We start from the raw sequence: 27,914 nt of genomic DNA, 5'->3' as shown, positions 1-27,914 counted from the left end.
CATTTTGCAGTTATTTAGTGTTGCAAAGTGAAAAAAACCCCATATATTTCATAAAAAAGCAAAGATTTGAGCAGTGGTTCCCAAACAATTTGCATGGCAGAATCTATTAATTTCTGCTTTTGGACCCCATTAATCATCTCACAACCCCTCAGATTCACTGACACACTCAGCGCTTTTAAGGATTTGACTAAATCTTCCAACACTAATTACAATACATAACAAATGAAACTTCAATGTCTCCAGGCGTGCGAGCACCTCTTACCTATTAGTCTTCCAGATATGGATGGTCTCCTCATCCACATTGTTGTGTTTCAGCGCTTGCTCATCCAGGAAGTCAAAGAAATATTTGACAGCCGGTGGCACCACTGCCCCGGAGCACAGCACACTGCGGAAGAAGTCATCCACAAACTGCTGCAGTGTTCCCTGAAAGGGGCCACAAATAATGTGAGACAGGGCAGAGATGGGAGAGCAGAGCCAGAAATATCAAAGCCCAGAGACAAAGCTATTTGCACATAATACGAGTGTATATGTATTCAGGCTTTTCTGCCCCATACACACACACATACACAAGCCATTCATTAAAGTTGGCTTTTTGATTGAAAAACATGCCTGGGAGAGTAAAAGTTGCTGTTTGACAGAGTCATTAAAACTGGATAACTACTTAACAAATGTCTGATTGAGTAAATGATTCCGTCTTTGTACCTTGACAGAAAGGAGTCGCGTTAAATAGATCTCTGTAATGGCTTTGGTCATCGACTTGTCCTTTATGCTTCCTCGTTTAGATTTGATCTCATCCAGCTCGTCTGCCGGCCTCACCAAGTGAAACACCTTGTCATCTTCCAACAGAGCGTTCCCTGTCGACAGGGGGAAAAAACAGAACTTTAGACTTTCTTCTAATAATTCCGCTCCTTATTTATTCATGCACACTCTCGCAGAACATATTCAGATGATGAAAAAGGGAGCCGTGTCAACTGAATTTGAATGCAGAGAGAATATCCAAGTAGAAACGCTAAACAATCAACTGTTCTGAAATGCACATAAAAAGGCAGAAGATAAAAGTGCATATTATTTCAGCATAATGTAAAAATGCACTATACATAAAACGGCATGTATTAGCATGTTAAATTAGAGCAGGGATGTTGACAAAAGCCCTGGGGAAAAGACACAAAGGAAAGCATTATAGTCTCAAGTATACACCTTATCTGTGCTTGTTTGGGTTTAACAAGTGCGTGCATATGAGTGTATTTAAAGACACGTACGCTCTTCATGGTTTTCCTGGTTCTGGTCGTAGTTCTGCTGAGTGTGAAGCACTCTGGACAAGACTAACGTGGCGTTGTCCCGCACCTGGAATGCACACAACAGTCTTTTGTTACACACAACAATACATACTTGCTTGAATTTAATTGGTCCTCTGACTGAGGTCAGCAGTCTCTTTTAGTGCCCCAGAACTAATTCATAATCAATATGATTGAGTGGAGAGCAACAGTGGGTCTTTATTGGGGTATTTAAAGGCCATTTTCTTTGGCGGCAACCCTTTATTGACCCCACAAATACTGTGATTAGCACTTCTCCGGGCACAGCCAATGATGTCCTCTTAGAACAACTGGAAGACATCAGCACAGTAGGATGAAAGGAAGAGAAATACCGTTGAAAGGGGGGGATTTAAGTGGCCGAAAAAGCAGGACAAGTAGGGGATATTTGTGAGTGACCTTTATTTTCAGAGGATCAATACAGTGCCAAGAAGATTTAGTGGCTTTCTGTCGCCATCGAGAGCTGACAAGAGCAAACCAGGCACTTGTGCTGACTGGTGATGAGAACGTGAAAATTGTTGGCGTGTTGCTAAAGTGATGAGGGCAAACAGCGATGGAATGGCTACATCGGGCTTTATCGTATGCTTGACTTATGGACACTCACAGATTTACCTTTGTATAAACAGATTTTTTGTAAATACTCCATCTTGCCTACATTTGCTCAACATACAAGAGCTCATGTATTCCATTAAAAACTGCATTTATTGATTTTTGGGGTAACTTGGGGGCAGTGGAGATCATTTCTAATAGAAACAGAGAAACTATCATTCATTTGGAGTCGTGTTTCTGGCCACCTAATGAACTTGAGTCCAATATTCACTCTTTTTTTGGCTCTATTTTTGGTCTCCTCCAACTCCTGAGTGAATTATCTGTCTCTTTAGAAGCTAAATGTTGCTGTTGCTGTTGTTATGGTCTGTCTGTCTGCTGTCTGGTGCTGGGCAGGTGGTGTTCAGTGGGTTTTTAGACCAGTTTTTTTCATGTACCCACAAAGAGGCACATAAAGATCTGCCAAAGTCCTCAAAGAACTACATCACCAATTTCAATACTGTCTCTGTTATACATGCCATGTTAACTTCACACCTTGATCTATATCATAATATCTTTATCTTTGTTTCATTTTTGATCACACTGATATTACTCTGTTGTGTAAATACACTGTGTATTTTTGTTGTTTAAAAAGTGCTATATAAATAAATCTTAATATTATCATATTGATGTTGATATTCATTTATAGATTGACTTACAAACTTTTGTTGTCTCAAGGGAGAATTTTCTGTCACTGATTTAGTTACAAAAATATTTTTTGGGGTCTAATTTTAGTTGATCTCAAGCTCTAGCTCTGAGGGTGATGCCTACCTATAAGATAAAGTTAGTGTTGAGGTTCAAGAAAATATCAATACACTTGTGTATCGTGATATCATGTTTTACAATGTTTTTATACTATATGAATTCTCAAAAACACTAATATTATGATATTGCAATACAAAGATTTGTGGCAGCGGTTCGTGTTTAAACTCAGACTGCTGTATAGTTGTGTTGTTTTATATCTTCACTGTTCTGATTGCATGAAAAAAAAGTGATGGTATTGTGTTCTTTATACTATAACAGTTTTTTGTAAAGTTATATTTTAATATAGCAATATATCATCTTGCTCACAGAAATGCATTGTATCACAACTTATTGAATCATAACTCCTGATTAGATTAATACTGGAGACATCAAAATTATGAAATACTGAATTATATGGAATTATGTAAGAAAAAAGGGAAAACAAGGCAAAATATGTTTCATATTTTATATTCTTAAAAGCAAAAACACTCTGTCTTCTGCACTTGCAACGAGAGATTAAATAACATCACTGCTGTTAAATCTTTGATTGCAAGACTCCACCAGCATATTTCTTAGCTTAAGGAATAACTAGACTTTCACTTTCTGGCATCAGATGAACAGTCAGATGCAAAGATTGATACCTTGACGGGTGGACTACCGATGATAGAAAACTGGTACAAATACTTCTAGCAGCAAGTAAAAAGGCTGTGATGAGGAGGTGGCTAACATCAGAGCCACCCACCATCGATGAATGGGATAGAAATAATATCTGAAATATATATTGGTATATGGTTTAGGACCAGGTGGCCTGAATACCTTAAACTTAGAAAAAATGAGATTTAAATAAATAAATGACAGACGGGTCAGCATTCGCCCTTAGTGCAAACACCACATTAAACAAGATCATTGTAGGCATTTCTCTCTTAGGTGAAGGATCAATAGGCAGGTCTTTAATCAGATTTCCCCTTCTACCCTTGGTAGTACCTAAAGTGAAAGCTTTCCATTTTCAATTGTAAATAATTAAAACTCATGTTATAATAGAAAACTTCTGGAAGAGCCGGGCTGTAAAATGTTTGCCAAACATGCAGCAACTATTTTGTTTTAAGTGTTCACAATGCCATGTGAATTTACTTGCAGAAATACTGACACTATGTAAAATGCTGAATGTGAAACGAATGCTTTTCCAAAATAAAAACAAAATTATTTTAAAAAAGAGAAGATCGACACCACTCTCACATCTGGTTGTTAAACATAAGGCTGCAGCCAGCAGTTGGGTAGCTTAGCTCAAACACAAAGACATGAAACGGCTAGTCTGAACAATTACAAAATAGACCGATTAGCACCTCTAAAGCTCAACAGAAACAGCCTGGATAACTGTGTCCACCTGTTTTCAGTCTTTATGAAGCTAAAGCCAATTAGTTAGCTCAGCACATTCAATGGACACATCCCAAAATCTTGAAACGGAAGAAAAGAGGGTGACATTAATCAAAGGGACACAGCACAAGCAATGTTATGATTATATAGTCAGCACCTCATTAATTTTTTGCCAAAAAGCGAATTCACAGTATACTGCTAGACACTACTTAAATGTTGGCACATTGTTATCACATGCAAGTCTGAAAAAAAAACTATTTACACATGCCTGCACATTGATTTAACTAGTGGAAGATGAAATAGAAATTAAACATTTAACAGTTTTGTGGTAATATGACTAAAAAAAGTACAAATAAAAAATGATATGATGTCTGCTGATCTGTAACTGTGCAGCAGACACAGATTTAATGCACACAACTGTGACTGAAATGGCATGAAAATAGGCAACCCCACTCACATCCACAGTCCCAGATGCAGCTATTTACCTCCCCTCTGCCTCCTCACACCCCATGCTATTTTCAGTCCTCCTTTTTCCTAATATGTTTCATAAATTTTGCCAGTACTCACGTTGTAGTGTGCCAGAGTGTTGATGCGTCTCCACCTGCCCTCCTTCTGGGAAGTTAAGTCCAGATCTGACAAAATCTGCCCCGTTGAGCCCGGGCGCCACTCTGTGGTGAAGGTAGGGAGAGAAAGTCGATCAGAGTTAAAATTATCTCTGCTAGGTGGAGGTGTACCTGCAATGTTTAGCGAATTCAGGATTCCTACAGATTCTCCATTTCAAATTCCAGTCTTTTCCAGAATCAAAGTTTCAGACTTCTCTGTGGCTTTTTCATATTTAACACCAAGCTTTCTTTTACCATTTTGAATCCTTCGCCAACTTCGTTTTATATTTATTTCCAAGCCAGCCCATGGAAAACTAACCTTTGCCTACTGTTGTGTCCTATGCAGAAATTCGGAGAACATTCCACAAATTTCTTTGCCAGAAAAGCAAATGAACTAACAGGTGAACTTACACATGTACTTTTTTCTTTTATTTAAATTTTCATGGCATCTATGCAGCCTTCTTTATACTGTGTGCATGGAAAAGATGATGAACACATCCATCAAAGTCTGGCAGAAACTACTTTAATACTAACTAAGGCTGCATGATATGGTTGTACCATATCATCTGGGGAACAAGACTTTTAGGTGAGGACATCTCTGCACCACTACAGTACTTTATAATGCCGTTTTTCTCTCACATTTTTCCTTGTTCAAAAAATTGCAATTTGGTTGTGGTTCTGCAATTTGAATATTGCACTTGATCATATTGTGATTTCGTGCATAAAATCTTCTAGCAAGCTAGAAGGCTCCAGAGTCATGCCTCCGCAGAGGAAAATTTGGGCTATAAAAGCCCAAATTTGGTGGATTCTGGCACATTCTAATGCCCCTCCATTATATATACTAACCTTAATTATTTCATGTATGATTTTGATTGTTAAATATGTAGTGAATTACTTGTTTTATCCCACACAGTCTGTAAGTAGGTATTAACAGGCCCATTTAAATCCACACCTATTCCTGACTGATCAGAACTTTTGCACTTAAGAATCATTAAAACATGATTTTGGGGCATCTGCCATTAGCTTGCATAATTGGTCGACAGCAAAAATACAAAAGCATTCTGGGACATCTGAAACTGCAAAATTGCACTCTTAGATTGAAACAGGGCCTTTATTATTTGTGACAAAAGCCTGTTACTTTGACAGCTCTGCCTGTGCTGGCTGCCTGCTACAAACACCATGAAAAGCACATATGATCAATTTATTTTTAGAAACTGAATTTTATATTTTAGAAAACAGATAAGAAGCAACAGTCTGCAACTCTCTTTTCAACTTCCGTACTTTTTCATACAGACATTTTTTATTATTTTTTGGATACAGACTGCATTTATTTCATTATGGATCTTTATTACCCTGCGGTTATCCAGTAATAATGTAGTCTTAAATATATAAATCCAGCTACCCTTCCTACTGTCTGCATGGCTCTCTCTCTTGGGATTCAGCGGCACTCTTGAGTTAATTTTGGATGAAGACAGACAGACAGATAGATCAGTATTTTCTGAATAATTTAGATCTAATTCTAAATTGTGATTTGCACCCCAGCATTTTCAAATTAGAAACAGCCGCCACAACTACAGACCCAACACCATCTGCGACATATGATTCATTTACAAGTACCACCAAATAAGGGGGTTATCTTTTTCTGATTCACCATGAAAGAGGACGGATCTCTACTTATCTAAAATGTATAAAGGAATGAGATCTACAGCATGCGTGGGAATAAAAATGGCTTTGATGTTGGGAAATGTCTATAGAGCTTTAGCCTTTCAAGTGGGTCCCCAAGGTTTCTCACTACAGTAGCAAGAAAAACTTTGTTTAGGGATGAAGGCTTCCTTCAAGCTGCTGATACCGAATAACTAGATAAGCGTTTCTTATTCTACAAACAGAGACAGAAAGAGAAAGAATAATATATTAAATGATACTAACATGAAATAAATCAATTGCTTATTTAGATAAATCCATTCTGATTTAATTAAAAATGCATTTCAGTCAGGACAGAAATAGTTCCTCCATTTTGACATCCTTGCCACTCCCTGTAGCCTTTACATTATTCATCATTATTAGATGTTTTCTGCTTCGACTCATCCTCCTGTCAGGTGGCCCCTCATTTACTCACCCAGTGTGACACTGTCGACCTTCGGCCGCTGGGAGTATGGCAGGTTCCTGTACACCTGCTCTATGATCTTCTCCTTCACCTGGGAGATTGTGTCACAATTTAGCACCTTGACGGGCGTCACGTCCGGACCCTCTCCCTGCACCAGCACTTGCAGGGTCTAGTAAAAACACACACACACACAAAAAAAAACACAGCACATTAAACCCATGTGGTAATAATACAGGCATTATACAGCTCGAGCCCACAGAAACTCTTTCAACTGTTCTACTCGCATAAATACGTCATTTTTAATGTATCAGATGTCTTAAGAAATCCAACTGAGGCAAAGTATTAAAAACATAAAAATCTGTGATGCCACAGTTTCTCATTGACACCCTTGTCAAAAAACTGATTTAAGCATGTATTTTTGTCTGATGTCCACACAAACGGTCCGCAATCAACCAGCAATTGTGTTTTACATGAGACATAGATTCAGTACAGTGGATGTGCCAAAGGAAATTCTTTAGATGCATAAGTGGGTTTATGTTCTTGTGAAAATCTTTGTAATGAAAACAAGTTTTACTTAAAAGTTAACATGTTACAGTTTGTGTTCATCATTACCGACATTTATGCTGATTAGAGCCAATGTGGAGGTCACGAATGTTTTTAAAGTAATAACAGTGCTATTTTAAGTATTATTTTCTTTTAAATTTATGTTAATCAATGCCAACATTTAAATGCATTCATGCTAATTTATGTCGCCTTGTATACAAGTGTACTTCTATAGTGATGTTGATTTAAATTATTTTGAGAGGCAACAAGAATTACCACTTCACGGTTGTATGCCTCTGCAGTTGCAGTTTATATTCATGTTTTTCCAGACTCATGTAAAATCTATAGTGAAGATTTTAAAGGAATTTAATAAAATGTATTAAGTGTATTTTTTTTACGAAATTATCACTATGTTGACATGTATAGTGAATAAATAAAAACATGCTGTCTTCATTTACAGAATATTTTGACAGAGGAGTAGAGAAGACCGATAGAGAGCTGAACATTATGATGTCACAGTGAAGCTGACCTTTGACCTTTTGGATATTTCCTCATTTTATCCTGTCAGACATTTAATTAGTGCATGAATTCTCGAGTCCTGTGTTTAATCATGTTATTGTGTTTTGAGAGCTCAGTGAACTTGATCTTCGACCACAAAATATGAATCAGCCCCTTGAGTCCAAGTGGGCATTCGTGTCAAATTTTAATAAAAATCCATCAAGGCGTTCTTTAAATATTGCATTAATGAGAACGGAGTGGAACTGAGGTCACAGTAACTTTGATCTTTGATCTGTGACCACCAAAATCTCATCAGTTCATCCCTGAGTCCAAGTAGATGTTTGTGCCAGGCATTAAAAAAAACAGTGGTAGCAGGGTGTGGTTAAGATTCACCTTTGAACCACCTCTTGGATCTCTTTAAACATTTGTCAGATTTTCAGTTGTAATTTGTGTCACAAAATGTCTGAACTAAAAAGCCTTTTTTGGTGGGCGTTTTTCAGAATCTTCCCTTTATTCAATTCCTTACAACTCTCTTTCAGATCATAGTGAGTAAATCCGTTAGGGTTTGGTTTTGCAATTTGTATGAGGTTGACCCACACTTTTGGGTAAAATGCCTCAACTATAACAGCATGTGAGCAGAACACGCGCACCTACGCACACAAATGAGAAATATGCAGAAATATTCAAACATGGCCAGAGCACCCAGCCGCCCACCCGCAAACGCACACCGACATACACTCTGTCGGGATGTTGTTGTCATGGCAACCTGGCTTCCGTAAGCACACGCACATGCACACACACACACTTGATGCGGTGACACCTGAAAGGACTCCTGTCACCTTGGCCAGCTAATGACCAAGGCTCAGCGGGGGCAAACTCTGACCCACCTCGCCTCCCACTCTCAGTCACTCTGTCAAAAATAACTAACTGACCACTCGACAGATTCAAGCAGGTGGGGAGGCGATCCAATCGCCAATAGCAACCCCTCACAAGCCCGTCTGCATTTTAGGTGAACGGGGAACGAGAGCACACTGTGAATTAAAGCCAGTGGGAAACATTGTGTCTGCCTGTGAAATCAAGCTCATTGGGTTTTTTCTCCCTCTGTAATTCAATCACAGAAGGCGATCTATCACGGCAGGAGACGTGTAATTCAGGCTAATTTGATAATTGTCCTCGACAACGCCATTACCCATGGGTCTTTTTATTTGTGCTGACTTTAACAGAAAACAGCTGTGTTCACATTAGCTTCCATTATTGAAACACGATACCGAAGCGAGGGACTCAGGCTTTTCCTGAGTCTCGGAAAAGCTGCACAAATGGATACAGAGCAGGGGCAGGTTGGAAGGTCGAGGAGGGCTCGTGGAGGTGGCTTGTACTCTGTACTTGTACCCACTTGTAGTACTTTCACCCAAGCTGTGCATTTGCACTGCTATATTGGAATGTGTTGCCTGTGTCGTTCCTGAGCCGAGAACATTGACACTGAAAATGGATGTCACACAAAAGCGGGCAGTCGCCTGTGGGGTTTTTGGTGGTTACCATGGCAACTGCACTGTGTGTATGTGTTTGTATGTGTGTGTGTGTCTGTGTGTGTGTGTGTCTGTGTGTGCGTGCGTGCATGTTTGTGTTGTTCACCAGGCACAAAACACCATGCAATCTTAAAGCAGTGTGTGCAGTTTTTCTGACACTGTGTTTTGGGGTGTGTACATGTGAGTATATGCGTGCGTGTGTGTGTGTGTGTGTGCGTGCGTGCGCGCATTTGTCCATCTCACCAGGACAGAGTACTCTACATCGTCGCCCAACAGGCCTGTGTCGTTGAGGGTGTACTTGGCTTTCTTCACTCTGGCGTCCACAGGCCCTTTCTCGATCTGGTGCTTGATGGCTCGGAACAGTTTGTACAAGGGCTCGCCTGCAGAGTCCTGGTACACACACAGGCAATCACACAGGCAATCACACACACACACACACACACACACACACACACACACACACACACACACACACACACACAGAGGCACACAAAGCCATTTAGAAGTTGTCTCAGATGTTGTCAAGAGGCTAATTGTTGTGATAAGCAATTTAGAAGACAGATAAATACACAGTATCAATATCAAGCACTAATGGCAGAAATGGAGAAATCCATGATTCCACAGTTTAATGCTGTTTTTATTCACATTTCCTAAATTAGCCATGAAGCACAGAAGACAAATCACTACTTAAATAATTAGCCAATTTAAAAATACCCCTTGACCCTTGAGTTAAATAACAACATATTACACATAATACATTTTAAAACAGTTACCTTTAAAAACTGGTAAAGGCAGATAGACATCCAGTTACACAGCATTCTCTCCACCACTGTCTCTGACCTGGAACAACACATTAAGATGAGCAGTTTTTAATATCATTGTAGGAATAAAATTTAATCATTTTGGTGTAATAATGCTGCATGTTAATAAGAAGTGCAGACATAACATTTAATTAGGGAAGCCAAGAAAAATATTGGATATTTAATTAGTATTTTCATTTCCTGCCACTTTAATTCAGAAATTATAAGCTACGAAACCCTGAGAAATACTGTCACTGAGTTTCGTGTGAGTTCATGTGGGAGGTTTTTCGTATTTGTTTTTAACAATAAGGTAAAAACAGAAATGTGTAGGTCCCTCCAAATAGTGGATTGGAGCCACAAATGGTATATTAAATATAAAACCTATAGTTGAAACAAGCCTACTGCTCTGAAAATACACACTGGAGTTTGAGTTGAGTGAGCACCTGCCTTACTGCCTGCCAGACTCCATAAACACATCACTCAATTTAACTGTTATAAACATCTGCTCCTGTTTACAAGATCATTAATGATTTTTTACGAGTCATAAACAGACACTCAGTCATTCCATGAACGTTTGGCATTAGTTTTAACATGAAACGGGCAAACAAAAACAGTTTTTCCAGCCCAGAATGCTTGAATTAAAGTTGAATGACAGGTAGAACTTATTATGAACTATTTTCATTGTAAAAAACAACACACACTTCCTTAAAATGGTACATCTACAAAATGTCAACAAGGGGAATTTCTGCACAGCTTGACAGTGTCAGGATATTTTAATCCAAAACTCATGTCAGTGGTCACTTGATGGATCGCCCATCCTAATGTCAGATATCCACTGGTGGCGCCCATTGTTAGTCGCTAGCATGCCTAATTAGATATCTTGTATATAAGGGGGTCCGTGTTGGCACAATGGCTTAATCAGCATAATGAGCCTCTCCATTGGGGGACAATTAAGATGTGTACTTGCATAACAGCCATTCACAGCGTGGCTCGGCACAGCAGACAGTTCAGATCATATAACCCCCCTCCTAGCACTGATGAGCGACTGTACTGTCAGACAAGTGGGTCCTACTGAGGGACCGGAGGCAGCCGTCAACGGATGACTTGACCTTGACATGATCATTACAGTGGAGGAGAGGATAAAGAACAAAGACCGCTAAAATTGGAGATTCTTTTCTGACGGCTATTTACTTCAAATTAGTCAGTTGAATGTTTACAGACCCTAATACCACACAGTAATTATAAGATGTTGCCAAGGGAGAAACCACTGAGCAATTAATATTCGACAATATCAGAGAAAAACATTCGTAGTATTTGGCAAGTTCCTAAAAATACCAATTAATTTAACAATAAACAATGACGAGTTATAATTTCATGCAAATCACAACATTATTTCTGATGCATAGCTAATTTCTGTAATATAACAATTGATCTCTCCTCTTGGTGAAAAGGGGAATTATAAAAATGGGTCAGATTAGATGTAGTGCAGGTGGTTTATTTTTCAGATAATAAAGCTGTTCTGATCAGGATTGAGAGCAGGAACTTAGTTATATAATAAAACAGCCCAAACATTAGAATTTATTAGAAATATCCACTGAAAATATCATCCTGATGCAGGATTGTGCCCTAAAGCAACTCACAGAAAGCCAATACAGTTTGTATTATGTATCAACAACAATAAAAAATATTAGGAAGTCATTTTCAGCCTATGCCCCATTGATCCAGAGCTATAGGATAAGAGGATGAAGATGCTTAAAGGGAACAGCAAGAGAAGAATCGTCCAGCACTTTGTGCCTGGAATCAAGGGAGGGAAAAAAAAAACAGAAGGAGAAACAGAAGGAAGAGGACTGGAATAGATCAAGCAGCAGTCTGGCTCTTGGTAGTGGACTACAGTAGTCAGTGCAACATTCAACAGAAAATATGGCAACAGAATGAAACAGTCCACTGCATCTTGAAGTGAATCCCAGTCCGCCTAAAATGTTAAAAAATACTGCTGCCAGGGTTTGGATATGGAGCGATTCTGATTATAGAGCTGAGAAATAAGGACATCTAATGATCTCAGGGTGAAACAAGACAGGCTGCAGTCTGTGTCTCATGCTAGCTGCTCTGTGAGGATGTACTGAGGAACACCAGCGTGATAAAATGTTCACAATGACAATGCTAACATCTGCTAATTACCACTAAACACAAAGAACAGCTGATGCTTATGGCAATGTCATTAGCTTTGCAGGTTTTTGGTCCTACATCAAAGTATCAAATCAAAGTACATTTCAGCCTAATTATGGCATTAGATGAAAAGTGAAAGGAAACACAAAAAGCTGCTTTTCCACTGCAGGAACTTTCTCCAGAGACTAGGAACCTTTGGGGGAACTGGGAGGTACCAGGGTGTAAATTCAATTCTGTGGAAATTATTTTACCTCCAAAACATCCCTGCTCGGGTGGTTGTACTTTTGAAAAGTAGGTAAAAAGGAAATTTGGGGGTGAGGCTCATAGCACTAAACATTTCTGATCGGTCAAGTACTCCCATATTTTATTTAGGCCATTGTTTTTTAAAAATCTGCAGCTATAAAACAGTTTTTCATTCATTGTGCTTCGGCACGTCAACATGGAATTATAGACAAAAGCAGACAACAAATGGACCGATGATCCACATTATTCAGCACTGAAATCCAAAAGTTCTGGGTAGTTTGGGTGAAAATGCAACTTAAGTCATTAAAAGTGATCCTGAAGGTGGACATGAATATCTGTACAAAATTTAATGGAAATCCATCCATCAGTTGATGAGATTTTTGTTTTCAGAACTAAGAATGTCAACCTCATGGTGGCACTAAAATGATAGTATTTATCCTCTAGGAACCATAAATAGCTGAACAAAATAATTGTGTGAATTTATCTTATAGATGTTAATAGATACTGTCTTGGCTTGGCCCAGTTTGACTTGGAAGCAGGGATTTGCATCTCCATTACAACAAGGCTACTGGCTTCAAGGTGTGGCTTTTAACTGAAGATGAGCTTAGCTTGAGTTGAGTGGCTGTAAAACAGCAAATAAACACTTCACTGCCTATAAATTCTATGCAATATAAAGCCCCTATTATAATGTTACAGAAATGCTTTTATTATGAAGCAGCAAAATCGTGAAATGCTATATTTTCACATGACTCCAGAGGTCCATCTCGGACTTGGAAATGCAAGTCAACGCAGCACCATTCTCGGTGCAGCCAAAAGTGCCAATGGAAAAGCCCCCAAAGACCGCAGGATTAATCATGTAGATATCATGGCTGTCTGTACAAATGCTCATGGCAATCCATCTAATAGTTGTTGAGATATTTTTGTTTTGGACCGAAGTGGTTGATCGACGAACATTGCCATCCCTGGAACTACTTGGCTAACGTGGCTAAAAAGCTTCCAAGTTCTGCAGCTGCCATGAAATCTTAGCAGCACAGAACTTCTTATATCAAACTTGGCACCGGTGTTTCTGCATCATATCTGAGTGCAACAGTATCCACTGAGCAGCAGGAGGAGTTTCTCCTCACTCACCTGCGCAGCATGAGTTTAGGGTTCTTGCTGTGGACATATTCCTCCATCAGCTCCAGCAGAAGTGTCCTCATGATGTCGGTGTAGTATTCTAGCTTCCCATGCAGAGCCACTGTCAGCAGGGAGGCAAAGTATACCTTGGCCCTGGCGTTGAAGTCATGACTGCGCTCCAGAGTGTGGATAAACTACAAACACACCACCACACGCATACAAAGAAACAGGGGAATGACAAGCTAAATTAATCATCCTGATGAAGCTGGCGCACACACAAGCAAATCCAACATAATATGCCTTTAAATAATCAAAAGACTAATGCTAGTGAAAACAATAATTATCAAGGTAAATTCAATTCTGTGCTGTAAAATATGGTGGCTTAGAAAAGATACCAATTAGTGGAAGAGGAATCACCCACACATTTGCAGTTAACACCTCAGAGGCCATTTCTGTGCCAGCAATATTGGATTATTAGGAATCTTCACACGTCTCCCCTCTGCTGTGTCTTTTGCTTTTCACTTCCAAACACTGTGGTCCACTAACTAAAACATTACAAAGTCCTAATATCAAGGCAAGAGATCCTACATTTCGACCAGATATAAAGGACCTCACAGTACATTGACCGTGGTTAATTGGCAGATTTTTAAAGCCAACAGAGATTAAAGAGAGTGTGCACCAGTGGTGTTGTGGGAGGTAAATCCACTTGTGATTTTGTTAAATAAAAGTTAACCTAAGCAATTTAATTTAATTTGCTGCACTTCAGGATGGTTGCCTGTGCAACCACAGCCTGATATAACACTATTAAACCACATAAAAGAGACACATTGTTGCACACACTTCTTCATTACGATGAGCAAGGCCAGTCTAGTTTATTCAGAAACAACGCTACAACTGCGTTTTCCATTTCTGAGCAGCTCCAAATGAGATAAATGTCCCTGCACACACTCAAGGACATGGTTCAATACTGCTTCCTTAATTTGATGAGCTGGGAGGCATTTGATAAAAATACTGAAAAATAAAATCATGCCTGCCTCATGCTTCTATTTACTGTATACTGTACACTTTAAACTATAAACAGAACAAATACAAGTTTATTGGGTTTAACTTAAAGTGATCTAAAACAGGGTCTTTTAAAGAAAAAAAAAATCGGTCTCCAGCTATCCTGGCTCCTAGCTGTGAGGCTGTGCTGGCACAGCAGTGCTTTGAACTAAATGCAGTACAACAAAAATACTGCATTCATGACATCCATGGTGTTAAAAGGTGCACTTGATAGGTGTGCTAAGTGCTGAAATAATGCTAATGGTGCATGCATAAGCACATACATGTGGGTAAACATGTGATAAGCTTAAGGTCCCACTTTGGGGGTTTGAAAACTGCACCAAACACATTATGATATATCATCTGAGAAGCACTATACGATTTTATGCCCCCCCATTCAACAGCTGCTGAGATATTTCAGTCTGGACCAAAGTGGACCAAGTGACTCTGGCATCCCTAGAGGCCCGCTACAAGAAAATGTTCATCCTAAAATGTTGAAAATCTAGGTGTGTTTAAGAAGTATCAGACATGAATCGCTATGCAAAACCTTTACAACTCTCCTGTAAGCTCTGTGTTTGCAGACATTATCAGTCTATGACCACAGCTGACCATTCACTGACACATCCAGGTGCATTATAATTACATTAATGAGGAAGGTCTTGGAGTTGAGGAGGTTGGAGAACTGGTTGAGTGCCTGAGTCACAGTGGCCCGTCGAGCTTCTGGGATGTCCAGCTTTCCTGTGATCATCACGTCATTGGCGCCGTCCTTGGAGGGCAGGAAGAAGACGCGGTCTGTGTACGTTTTGTAGTCGAGGAAGGGGATTCGTCCCTCGCTCAGGTCGTTGGTGTGGTCCTCCATCTCGATCATCAAGTCTGCGATGAGATGGAAACAAGAAAATAGCACCTCGTTCGTTTTTAATAAGCAGCCTTTGTCATTTGTGTTGCTGCTCATCTGTCTCAATCATTATGTTGCGAGAGGCAGAGAAGGGAGAGCGTCGCCATGAAAATTATTTCAGCTGTGAAAGATTGTTTTCTATTACTGTTACTGCAAAACTGCTTCTCGTAATGATGATAACATGATGTTAAGCGGGGAGAATTTATTTAATTCACTGCAGTACAATACATCAAAGAAATGTAATCAGAGCTACGAAGCACTTCATTACTTTAACTTCTCAGAAACATGGACCTTTTGTGGGGCATTAGCCATATTGCTGAGCTTGTGTACGGCTGCACTGTTGGTACCTGTGAATTCTTTCTTGCAGCGGTCCCGTACGCTCTCCTCCAGATTCTCCAGCTGATGTTTCACCTTCTCGTACTCCCTCTCCGCCTGTTGGCTCTTCCTCCTGAACAGATTCCACAAAAACAACACATGTGTCATGAAAGGAAAGAATTGAGGTCCAATTATTGTTCAAAGACTACGTGCAATTGGCCAGCAGTGAGTTTCACAAAAACATCTTATTATCTGTGGTATTACTCCAGTGGGTTGGTTGTTTCTGATGTAGGTGTTTTATAAATATTGAGCAGAAAATAAGCAAGTATAACTAATGCATGACCTCCTGTGACAGACATATCAACTGGCAAACAAATTGCCTTTTTTTTGTAGAATCTCTCGCATACATGCACAGTGAACTAGTGAAATTAAATGCAGTGAAAATGAGGAGGATAAGCTACAAAAAAATGGTCCCTACTATAACATTTGACAAAACAATTTGAGAAAAATACCATAAATGTAATGCTGTGTACAGAATGTAAGTTTTAAACTCACTATTAGGCTTGGGCACAATCTGTTTTTTCATATCTATCATATACTATGACTGTATTTGTATTAAAAATTCATCTTTACTCCACTGCAGACAGTAGCTGATCATCATAGCGACACTATTCCTACAGATGGAAAAAGTTACACAATCTTTTGTGTCAGGTTATTGGAACTGAAGTGAGCTGAACTGAACTACTGGGCTGAGCTGGACTAAGAGAATAATTTTATTCCGTAACCGTCAAACCTACTCACTCTATTGTAAACATACAACTGCTGATGCTTCTTAAGTTCCAATATAGTGATACAGATTATGGCTCCACTTCACAATAAGACTCCCCTAATAAATGATTTAGAAATGGTTTATAATTAGGTTATTAATTATGCTGTAAACACTTTATAAATCATCATCAGTCAATCAATCAATCAATCAATCAATCATTAATAAGCTGTTACAACACATCAGATAAAAATGGCAACAGTGACCTATTGCTTGCCAAATAGTGAGCCCACATTTATCTGTTCTTACCAGCATTTAATCACTGTCTGCATATCTTAGTAGTCAAAAAGTTTCATTTGGCATATTAAATTACCAGATTCATACGCTAAGGCTTTGGTAATACTGTTTACCTTTACATTTTACAATAAGGCTCCTTTTTGCCAATTATAAATGTTAGTAAATCAGTAAGATTGATTAGTAGTCAGTAACTGCAGCTTGCCACATAATTAGCTCATATCAATGTATAAAAACTGTTATAATAACTTGTTTATTATTGTTTATTAATGATTTATTTTACGTGTTTACATCCTAATTAATAACCTAATTGTATATCATTTATAAAGACAGACTTATTGTAAGACAGCACCCAAATTCTTATCACTAGGTTTACTGGCTTCAGATAAAAAGCACCTCTTTAAGATTTTAGAAGACTAAACTATTTCCCTCCCAGCATAAAGCTTGACACTAACATACAACTCTAACCCAGCAGGCTACAATGTTTATTCATCAAATGCAGCAGGCTATTAAGCTATTAGACTATTAAGGCAGCCCTCGAGCAATTCAAATCAACAAGGCTTCAGTGAACTGAAAACCCAACTGATCTGAAGTAACATTATGTAATAAAGTTCATGAGTAGGTTACAGTCTATAGACGATACACAGGCAGCCCACCAGGCTCATTATTCTCCATTTAGCTACTGTTAGTTGTGATTCTGCCGCTGTGGATCAAAATCGTGAACTGATCTTTTGTGCTGCTGATTTAAATGAGCTTAAAACATTTCAACGTTTTAAACTAGTTTGCTACCCCTCAAACTAATGTCAAAATCAACATTAATGGATCTATAATAAAACAAAAGCCAGAAAAACAGTTTAAGAAACTGACATCTAAAGACTAAGACAGAATAAAATAGCTGCATTGCATGAAATTAGACCTCACAGTACAGTAAGATGCATGCAACAAGCTTCCAAAGGATACAGTGCAGGCTCCTTCAGTTAAATCTTACTTTCTGGTGAAGGATATTTTGTATAACTATAAACCTTATTTGTGATTATTTGGGGAATTATTGTGATTTTAATGAGTATATTGTGTTTTTATGTTGTATAGCTTGTTTGTCTGGTGTGTAGGATTTATATCCTGTAGCATAAAACTTTCAATTAATTTCAATAAATATGAGGGGCCACAAGATTATTAAAAGAATAAGAAAGACAAAATGTTTCTGCTACACAGAATTGTTTTTTTTTTAATTGCGTCTCTGTGGGGTTTCATTTTAATCATAATCTTGCACTGGGCTGGAGACCCTGGGCCTTCTTTAACCACTCCAAGAGCACATACTTAACATGGATTTATCCACTTAATACTTCATGACTTTTCTTAATTTTATGAGATTTGCTTTAGAGATTGATGTTGGTTTTAGAAGCCCCCTACAGAAAATGTAGAAAATGAAACAGTGCTTCTGTTTGGGGGTCTTAAAAAGACTATAAAACATAAACATGCCCTATATCTGTGATTAATGTTGGCAGTGTTTTATGTAGCACTACCACCGTCAAATCCCAGAAAAAGTTGGTTAGGATTTCTGCTATTTTAATTTTACAGCACTTTGTTCATCAAGGGTCAGACAAGAAGTTACCCCTCTCTGACGTCTAACTTACCCCACCAAAATAACGTCCCCTTCTTTAAAAGAACACGCCCAGTTTCTGGCAACGTTTTACTTTTCTACATGTGGGGTTTTAAAGCCTGGGTTGGTAAACGAGAAACCAACTAGAGTAAGCTAGATTTCTAAAGTATCCAACCCAAAAGAAATACCATCCCCTCCCATCAGGCCTCCACTGAAAGCCACGACCCCAAAACACATGAACGCACATTGCCTGACTACTGCAGGCGAGGCTCATGCACATGAAAGAAAACATCAAACATTATTACAATGAACATAACCAATGAACATTAGCAATATATCTGCCTGTAGCTTAGTGGAAGACACCAGTCAAGCACAATGAGTGCACAAGCAAAGTTAAAAAAAAAAAGTGAAATTCTTTCTCATTCTTGCTTGATATGTGGCTTCAGGTGCTCAACGGTCCAGAGTCTCTACTGTCATATTCTGCACTTCATAATATGCTACACATAGTGGGAGACAGGTCTGGACTGCAGGCAGGTCAAACACTTTTACTATGAAGCCATGCTTTTGTAACACATACAGAATGTGTCTCGGCATCGTTTTGCTGAAATAAGTAGGGACGTCTCAGCATATGTTGACCCAAAACTTCTATGTGTATTAATGGGGCCTTCACCTGTGTCAGAATTAGCCATGATGACATGGACACTAACTATTTGCCCACGCAGTTTTTCACAAAATGATGAACCTCGCCCCTGTCTATGCTTGTGAATGAGCCTTTTGAGGATGCCCCTTTCAAACCCTCCTGGTACCAATTCACCTGTTTACCTGTCGGATGTTACAAACAGGTATTTTTTGAGTACTCCAAAACTTTTCCAGTCTTTTGTTGCCTCCGTCCCAACTTTTTTGGCATAGAATGAGTGTATATTTACAAAAACAAAAACCAAAAAAAACAATCAGTTAATCAATTTGAACATCTCGTCTTTGTACTGTATTCAATGAAATACAAGTCGAAAATGATTTGCAAATCAGTGCATTCTGTGTTACACAACATCCCACTGGGGCGGTAATTTGGGTAAAATGAAATGATTGGATGGGCTTCTTACAGGCCTGCAACAGCCACAGATTTTTTTTTCTTCTTTTTTATGTCAGAGCATTTGATTTATTGATTGCTGCTGGGATGTAAAGAGACTTCAAACACATACAACAAAAAAATGCTTCTGATACACATTACACATCCTTGCTTCAATAAAGCCAGAAGAAAAGGAAAATATTTTTGTATTTCCACACAAGGTTTAAGGGGTCACAAGCAAATACGCTGGAGTTCACAGCCACTGGCATAAATACTGTGGGTTTTTACTAATAACGATGATGTTTCTTGCTTTACAGTACACAAAAATAGCCCCTCTTGGAAGAAAAAGGTAATTATCTAGAAAAACTGTGTTAAAGAATAACAGTTAAAACACTAGTGATTATAGAGTATTATGTGACATTTAGCTGAAGGGTCAAGAAGTTCAAATAATAAGCCTTTTTTCTGACAGCGTTATGGGGACGTTAAACGAAAATAGCTGAACTTACCTGTAGCAGTAGACCGAGATAGCGATGATGAGCAGCATGGGCACAATGACAGCAGGGATGATGATATAGAGCGACAAATCATTCTTCTTCTCATATTGCACCGAGCCGACCACCCACTCCCCATTCCCAAACTTGATCTGTGGATAAACACAGAGAGGGAATCTTATTATCCGCACAAGCTCTCGACATTTTAGAGGGGGATTTATTCAGGTAGGTGTCGATGGTAAAGATTCAACAGTACTGGAGAGGAAACGAGGAGAATCTACATAATTGCTCACAGTTCTGCTAAAGCAGCTGCAGGACCTCACTGTATTTTTAAAGTGCTGGGGTTATGTGCAAGTCGGTGGGCTCACATTAAAAGAAAAAAATCCTAAATGCATTGAGGTTAATAGTATATAATCAAGGGTTTTTTTTGTGTAGGTATTCTCTGCTATGGATGGTCCGGTAATGTCGTTTCTTTATGCAGCTCACAGCCACAGAAATTAAACAATAGCTCACTTAGAGGAATTACCCAGAGGAGAGGTAACAGTATTAATCACAATTGTGGCTCGGCTATAATTAAATATAATTATAAAGGCCTGTAGCTACATGAAAATTGTTCAACCTGTGAAAGAAATGGGGTCTCAAGATGTACAAAGGACACGCCTAGAAAAGTGCAGTAAAGATTCATGGTGCATGCGTGTGCTCCTCTGCAAGTCCGTGCATGTGTATGTGTATGTGTACACCGTAGTGCAAATCTGAGGTACTTTTCATGCAACAAGACCACATTTCAGAGGGAAATACTGTACTCTTCATTCTAATACATTTATCTGATAGCTTTATTACCAGTTATTTCACAAATGAAGATTTTTGCCCACAAATCATAAGAGGAGCTTATACAATATTCTGTTTTGTGACAGATTAAAGTACTCAACTGAAACGACCGACAGAAAATTTACTTTAAGTATCACAAGTAAAAGTAGAAGTACATAATGCAGGAAAATGTCCCCAGGGTGTGTTATACTACTATATATTATGTCATTAGATTATTATTACCCATGAATTAATGAGTAGGCAAAATTTTACTGTTGTAGCTGTTCGAGGTGGAGCTGATTTTTAACTATTTTCTTCCTTCTTCTTCTTTTCTTCTTTTTCATTATGGATTAACCTGATTATTTCAATGATTATTCAATTGATTGTTTGGTTTTTAAGAACTAAACAAGCAGAAATTCTTAATTCGTAATTGCCAAGAGCTAATAAAGCAAACCTGAAAAGCTTTAAAAATGAATACAACTTTTTTAGAACCAGCAAATCCTCACAATTTAAGTCATTTTTCATGCAAAAACATGTATTGGCTCCTGCTTCTCTGTGAGGATTTCCTGCATTTCCTATTTACTTTTAACTTTGGCTCTGGGTCATTTTGACAGCATTTCAGGTTATTTTCTTAATTCTTACAATCCAAACCATCAGTCAAGAAAATAATCCTAGTTGCATTAGTTGCAGTCTTAATAAAAAAAAAAAAGCAACCACCCACAACAGTAAAATGCTGGTTACACATTAATGAATGAGTAATACTGATCTAATAATATAATATATAGTAATATAACACTCACGGGGGCTTGCGCATGTACTTCTACTTTTATTAAGTTAAATAAATTTTAGAGATGCACTTTTCTTCAGTCCCGAACCAGTACCCTAACACACTAGAAGTTGCCGTCTTGCTTTTCCGTGTTTTCTTTCGAGACTAAAATGTCTCCAGACTAAGGACATGTTGAGTTAACCAGTGGTTATCAACTCACTCAGCTGCAGACCGTCTCATGTTACATTTCGGTGTGTTACTGGTCCAGCACAAACTCTGGCTGTATGTCTTTCTCATAGATTTCTGGGTGAGAAGAAAATATGGGGACTACTGGATCTCTATGTGGAACTGCTTTATTACTATTAATGAATTAATTATAGCTACAAGATATTGATGGCTATGGGTTTGAAAGACTATGGAATCTGGATCGGTATGTAAATGAATTATGTCAGTATCAGCACCCGACACTGTTACTGGTTTGGACCCAACTCTAAATTTTTTCTTATTAGAGTTACAAACTTTTACTTAATATTTTTAATGCATGATTTGTAATGTAGTATTTTTACAATGTGGTATTAGAACTATTAGGATGTCAGTAGTAGAGTGTGTCTGTCTTTGTCTGATCTGACCATTAAGTCCAGCAGGTCAGGCCGGGTGTCCCTGCGGGTCCGTCTGGAGCGAGCGCGGGGCGGGGTGGAAGGTGGGTCCAGAAACAGCTTGTCATCCTGAAGCGTGTTGACCGCACAGGGGACGTCGCCCACAAAGGCTTGAGCCTCTTTGGCCGTCATCGCCTTGGAGAATCCTCGACCCTGCGGGGGGGGGAAGATCGACCGAGTGTCATGACTGAAGCACATGGGAGAGAAATTCATTACAGCATATAAACACCATCAACTAGATGCATCATATCAGGAGTATTAAAAAACATTGTTGTAAGCACTTTCATTAGTAATGGCTGGAAAGTTTATAGCAGCTATTCACTGTTTCACTATGTGCAAGTGCCAAAAGTAATTAGAAAGATTAAGATTATACTCAATGTAAGCACAATTCTAAGTAATCTCTTACTTAAGACACTGCTGGCACAGTTCCAGTCAATCCTACAGTCCTGGCATTGCAACATACACTTTTATGCACTTCTACAGAACACTTCAGTATCTACAGACACACTCTCAATTATTCTAATGCAGTCTGGAAGAGAAGAAAGGTGAAATTAGCTTAAGTAAACCAGCGTCTGAATAATTGAAAAGGCCTCAGATGTCTTTCGTGACTAATTTATCTAAAGTGTGTTGCCAAAAGAAACTTTACAAAGAAAACGCTGTGGAACCTCAAAACTGACACAAAGATATAACACACTGTCAGACAAATCTACAGCTATGTTAATTAGACTATTAATTGATAAGTTGTTTAACACAGAATTGATCTGGTGTCCATCATTTCCACTGATGATTTGATGCCTGTCATGTCTTGTATGACAGTAAACTTTTTTTTTTTTAAGTTTCTGTCTTCTTTAAGAAATTATGAGGGCATTTGTCTCTATTTCCTGAGATTTATAGACCAAATGACTAATCAAAAAATAATCGCCAGTACTGAAAACATGACAAGCAGAAGTTACACCAAAGAGAGAAAATAAAAATGTACAATGAGGAGCTAGGAGGAGAGGAGTGGAGAACTGGTGAGAGGAGGACAGAAGCAGAAGTCTGCACTTAAGGAGTGAGGAGGAGAGAAGAAAAGGAGGGAGTGACAGAGAAAGTGAGGAAAAGAACGAAGGACAAAAATATGAAATGAGATGCGAAAACTTGAGCACATGTAAGAGAATAGATGCGAGGCATGTCTTCATACAAGACAACAGTGACTTCAACCAGCTGCTGACTGAATCTTGAATCTTAAGACATTTTGTATGCATTATTAACAGGGGTGAAATTATGTGTGTTAATATGTTCTCCGGTGCCTTTTGTCTGCTTTAAGTTCTTAAGACATTTCAGTAGGGTTAGGGTTAGGGTTAAGGAAAAGAACTTTTTTTTTGAGAGCGTGGAAGCAAAAAAAGAAAAAATTAGATCACAGTCTCTGAGCCCCTGATCTCCTGAACTCCTGGATCTGCCCTTGCTACTACCTAATGACGGCCTACACCAGAATGCAAATATTAAACTAACCCAAAAAACTGAACTACACATAAAATATCACACATTCTGCTGGCTACAATCCACACAAAGGTGAAAGCAAAACACTCACAGCTCCTGAAAATCGACATTTAGCCTGCGATTCGCCAGCTAAACAAACTCATAGCCAACTTTAATGTAGCCTGACGTTAGCCTAATTGAAAATTCCCTACTACTGCGCTACCCTTTATGTGGTTTTATTATGAAAGAATGGAATTATTCTCAAGGACTTCAAGCACCCGTGGGAACCCTGAACATTACTTTTAACTCCACCCATTTATCATCCCAGTATTTTCTCATTTTCGCATATTCCCAAAAACTTAATACTTAACCAGAGCAATGTTTACTTGGTTTTATGTGTTCAAAGCAAAATGGGATTCTTCTTTCTCAGAACTATTAATGTACATTTGCCTCATTTCATTTGACTTTCGAAAACAATCAGACCACTGAGCTAAAACATTAAACGTGCTGCTGTCTGCATAATTTTTTCTTATATGCCATGAAACCCAACTATTATATAAGATGCTAAAGAGTGAAAATGTGGCACAGCAAATGCAACTCAGCATCTTTTCAATTTGTGTCCTCAAGTTGACACCATTTGTCTTAATTCCTTCACACAAGGAGGTCGATTTCCAGGAAACACAGCGTTGTCATGTTAACCCGAGCAGCCTGTACTCACAGTGACGATGATGATGCTGGCCTCGGTGATGACCTTCTTGATCAGTTCGTTGAAGACGGGGTCGGGGTGGTAGTCGAAGGGCTTCAGCTCCTTCACCCAGTTGTCCAGCTGGATGTACGCTCTGAAGTGGTGGTTCACGGTGTTGTTTACTGTTGGAGACTGAAACTGGATGACCGTGTCGTTTTTCTCGTGGGCGTCCTGAGTGGATCGGAGGAAGAGTAAAACGCGGTGTTGACACGTAGCACACATAAAGTAAAGCAAAACATGAAGGAGAATATAACAGTTTTCAACAGAGAAAATATGGGGAGATACAAAAGCAAACAGTGGGAGTTTGGGCTTTTTTTTTTTTGAAAGAGGTGGTCAATTACTGTTTTTGTTGTGTGAGGGAAGAGTGTTTTGGGGGTGAGATGGTGGGAGAAAAACGCCTGGTTCGGTGCGACGGGGAAAGTAAAATTGCGTGTCTCTTTTCAGTCATTCTATTAAAATCCTCTGCCATCGTAGAATAGCAGCCACTGATGAATCACACCTCACACTGAGTCATTCCTCCTCTGGCTTTGTTTATTTGCTTTTGATTAACTGGGCTGATGGTGATATTTCTGTCACTCTCTTGATTGTTTCGATACAGAGCTGACAATGCAGTGTGTGACAGCTTAAACCCTATAGTCCTCCACACAGTTTAAGTTTTTCAAAAGGACATGGGAAAAGGCGTAGGCTACATCAGATAATGCTTTGTGAAAGTCATGCAGAGCTACTATACATTTTGAGACTGATTGTGTAAGTTGAAGGTCTTTTGTCATTTGATGAATGTCTAGTACCAAAAATAAATGCAATATTGGGAGTTTACTTGCAACTTCATGATTACAGAGCCTGATAGTCGAGAGTTGAGATAAAATACAAGCAATTAAAAACAGGAATCTGTTAACTATATTTTATCTGGAAGTTTTACTGGAATTTATAAACAAAAACAGAAACAATGAAAATAGTAAAACCTCAAAACTGTATAAGACTTTACAAGAAACAAAGGAAAGCACAGCCGACACCAAAGAGAAATGGGAAACATAAATGTAGATAACAATTTTGGAACGGGGAACTGGGAGGAAGGATGTGAGAGGATTTTCAAGATGACACAATAAAAAAATTGGAAAGAATTTGCCTGGAAAATTAACCTGAGGGTTTTTGCAACACCAAAAAATCATATCAAAATACAGCTGAATGCTGGAGGGAAAGTGGGGAACAGGAAGCTTAATATTCACATGTTCTTTACTCTTGTTCTGTGTTTGGGGTCAGTTCAGGAGAAAGCCACAAATATTTTTAATTTAAAGAAACTGCTACAACGTCAGAAATATAGAGGTAAGGAGATAAATATTTGTATATAATAATATGTATGGCCAAATTAAAACAAATCACACAGAACTGGATGGATGTTACCATCTATTAATGCGTGGAAATTAAAAGCTGAAGAGATCCAAGAAATGGAAAGAATCACTTATAAATGGAAAAACAGAGAGGAGGAATTCATAAGAAACTGGAGTAAATGGGTCAAGGAAATAGTCGGAGTGGAACAGTAAAATGTAAATAAATAAATTTAAAATGAAGGGAGTACAGAAGGATGCCCCCCTTTTCTTTTTTACCTTTTTTCTGTCTTTATTCAGTTTCCTTCATTAAATGCTAATCTAATCAATATTTATTATTACCTTTGTAAACCATTCTTTCAAATCTTCCCAGTTTAAAAATAATTTTGACTAAGTGTGTGGTATGTCGACTATATTCCACGTTATATCCAATGCTCTTTACTCTAAACAAATCTAAACAAGTCAGTTGGTTAAGGTCATTATGCAACAATTAAACCTATAAATGTTTTCAAATTGGGCAGTTTTCCACCCAGTTTGGCTGTTTTGGGTTGCAATGCATGACTTAGGTGGGTGGACACTTGTTTAAAATTAATTAAAATTATAGTACATCAAAAATATACTGAATTTCTTTAGTTCTGCAAACAAATCCAGTCACTCGGCACAACTTTGATACAACATAATTTGTATTCATTCTGGTGAGAGGAGATATGAGTTACCATTGTCATGTAGTGCTTTTACAAATCTGCATTTTCATTGTAACAGAAACCTCTATGCTTTTGTTTGGCTTTTCAACAGCGTGGGATTGCGTACTTCTGTCTCTTTCTTCTTCTCTTTTTCTCCGTATCTACTGTACTTTTCTCTCACTCACTCTCCCTCTCTCTCCATCTGTGTGTGTGTGTGGGGGGGGGGGGGGGTGTAAACTTTAAGCTGGCATACTGTCGAGGCTTGTTGCAGTTTACCACATTATTTAAAACTTATTATTTTTATTATATGAGCTGTCCCTTTATTTTTGCCTTTGTTTTAAGTCACAGGGTAGAAATGGAAAACAGTTTTACGGTTGCATCATAGTTTATAGCCTCTCATCTGCATTCTGGTGCACATGAACATATTAAAAAACTGTCATGAACCCCAACACCATTGCTATTGTTTATTACTTTATTTGTATTGTTTGTTATAGAAAACATTTGGGCTTTTTTTTGTGAATTTAGACAGATTTTGAGCAATTATTGGGCTGGAAAACATCAAACCAATCTGACAACACTGGTTAGTACGTGCAAGTATTTAGAAACAGCTAATCTCTAAGAACTAGTTTGTGAGGTGGAACCTTTTTAATCTGGTGATGTGTGTAAATTTACACTCGGTGAACATTCATATTATAACCAGGCGTTTTGTTTGGTGCTACAAACAACAGGTGCAACCAGCTCTAGAAGTCTATGTTTACAATTACAAACAGGAGCTGGAGGGACTTAACAGCAAAAAAAGAAAACAAAACATGATTGCTTTGAGCAGCTAACCTAACCCACAATGTAATCAACATGTTTTCACCACACACCAGCAACAATAATGACTCCAAATTTTTGGGTCTAGTTCAGTGGACAGACTTAAACCAAGAGAGGCTTTTAAAGTTGACCAGCCAAGGCCTTTGAGATAACACTTTACATCCGCTGCTAGTTTGTGGCAGCCAGAAGTCCTTTCAAATCTCTCCAGTCCCTGGGTACCAGGGACCGGGGACTTAGCCGGGAGTAAAGTGGTGAAGAGCGGCATAGTCACATAATCTTCTGCAACCTTAATGCCGGCATTAAATTTAGTCCTTTAAATGAAATGAGCAAAATTGCTACTGCTTAACACTGGCCGGTACACTGGAGGGCAGGCGCCGGCAAGCTGTGTGCAACTCCCCAAGTTCCTCGGTGGAGTCGGTCCTGCTTGATTAATCTGGATGAGGAACACACTGTAGTCATATTTTGGTGAGGGTGAAACAGTGGTGCTTCTATCTGTAATCCTACAGGTCTGAAGGATTTATGGCTGGAGACACGAGATGAAGTAATGCTGGCTTACAGAATCTCACTGATCGGTGGAAG

The 27,914-nt window shown here is 38.6% G+C and overlaps 1 protein-coding gene across 1 annotated transcript in view; it reads right to left on the bottom strand.

The window, feature by feature from the left end:
* The window catches only part of plxnb2b (plexin b2b), a 180,413-nt gene that overhangs the window by 6,686 nt on the left and 145,813 nt on the right, over nt 1–27,914 (bottom strand). The window contains exons 20-32 of the mRNA XM_084734751.1: nt 24,485–24,682; nt 22,282–22,461; nt 20,095–20,231; nt 15,895–15,995; nt 15,296–15,525; nt 13,624–13,805; nt 10,060–10,126; nt 9,530–9,676; nt 6,732–6,888; nt 4,581–4,681; nt 1,260–1,344; nt 703–854; nt 263–423 (exon numbers count right to left, since the gene is read on the bottom strand). Coding sequence (XP_084590877.1) covers nt 263–423; nt 703–854; nt 1,260–1,344; nt 4,581–4,681; nt 6,732–6,888; nt 9,530–9,676; nt 10,060–10,126; nt 13,624–13,805; nt 15,296–15,525; nt 15,895–15,995; nt 20,095–20,231; nt 22,282–22,461; nt 24,485–24,682 — 1,898 coding nt within the window. The remainder of the gene's footprint in view (nt 1–262; nt 424–702; nt 855–1,259; nt 1,345–4,580; nt 4,682–6,731; nt 6,889–9,529; nt 9,677–10,059; nt 10,127–13,623; nt 13,806–15,295; nt 15,526–15,894; nt 15,996–20,094; nt 20,232–22,281; nt 22,462–24,484; nt 24,683–27,914) is intronic.

Source organism: Lutjanus erythropterus, chromosome 13 (genome assembly GCF_056507025.1).
Source record: "Lutjanus erythropterus isolate fLutEry1 chromosome 13, fLutEry1.hap2, whole genome shotgun sequence".
NCBI classification, from domain to species: Eukaryota; Metazoa; Chordata; class Actinopteri; order Lutjaniformes; family Lutjanidae; genus Lutjanus; species Lutjanus erythropterus.
This window is presented reverse-complemented; position numbering and strand designations above follow the sequence as displayed.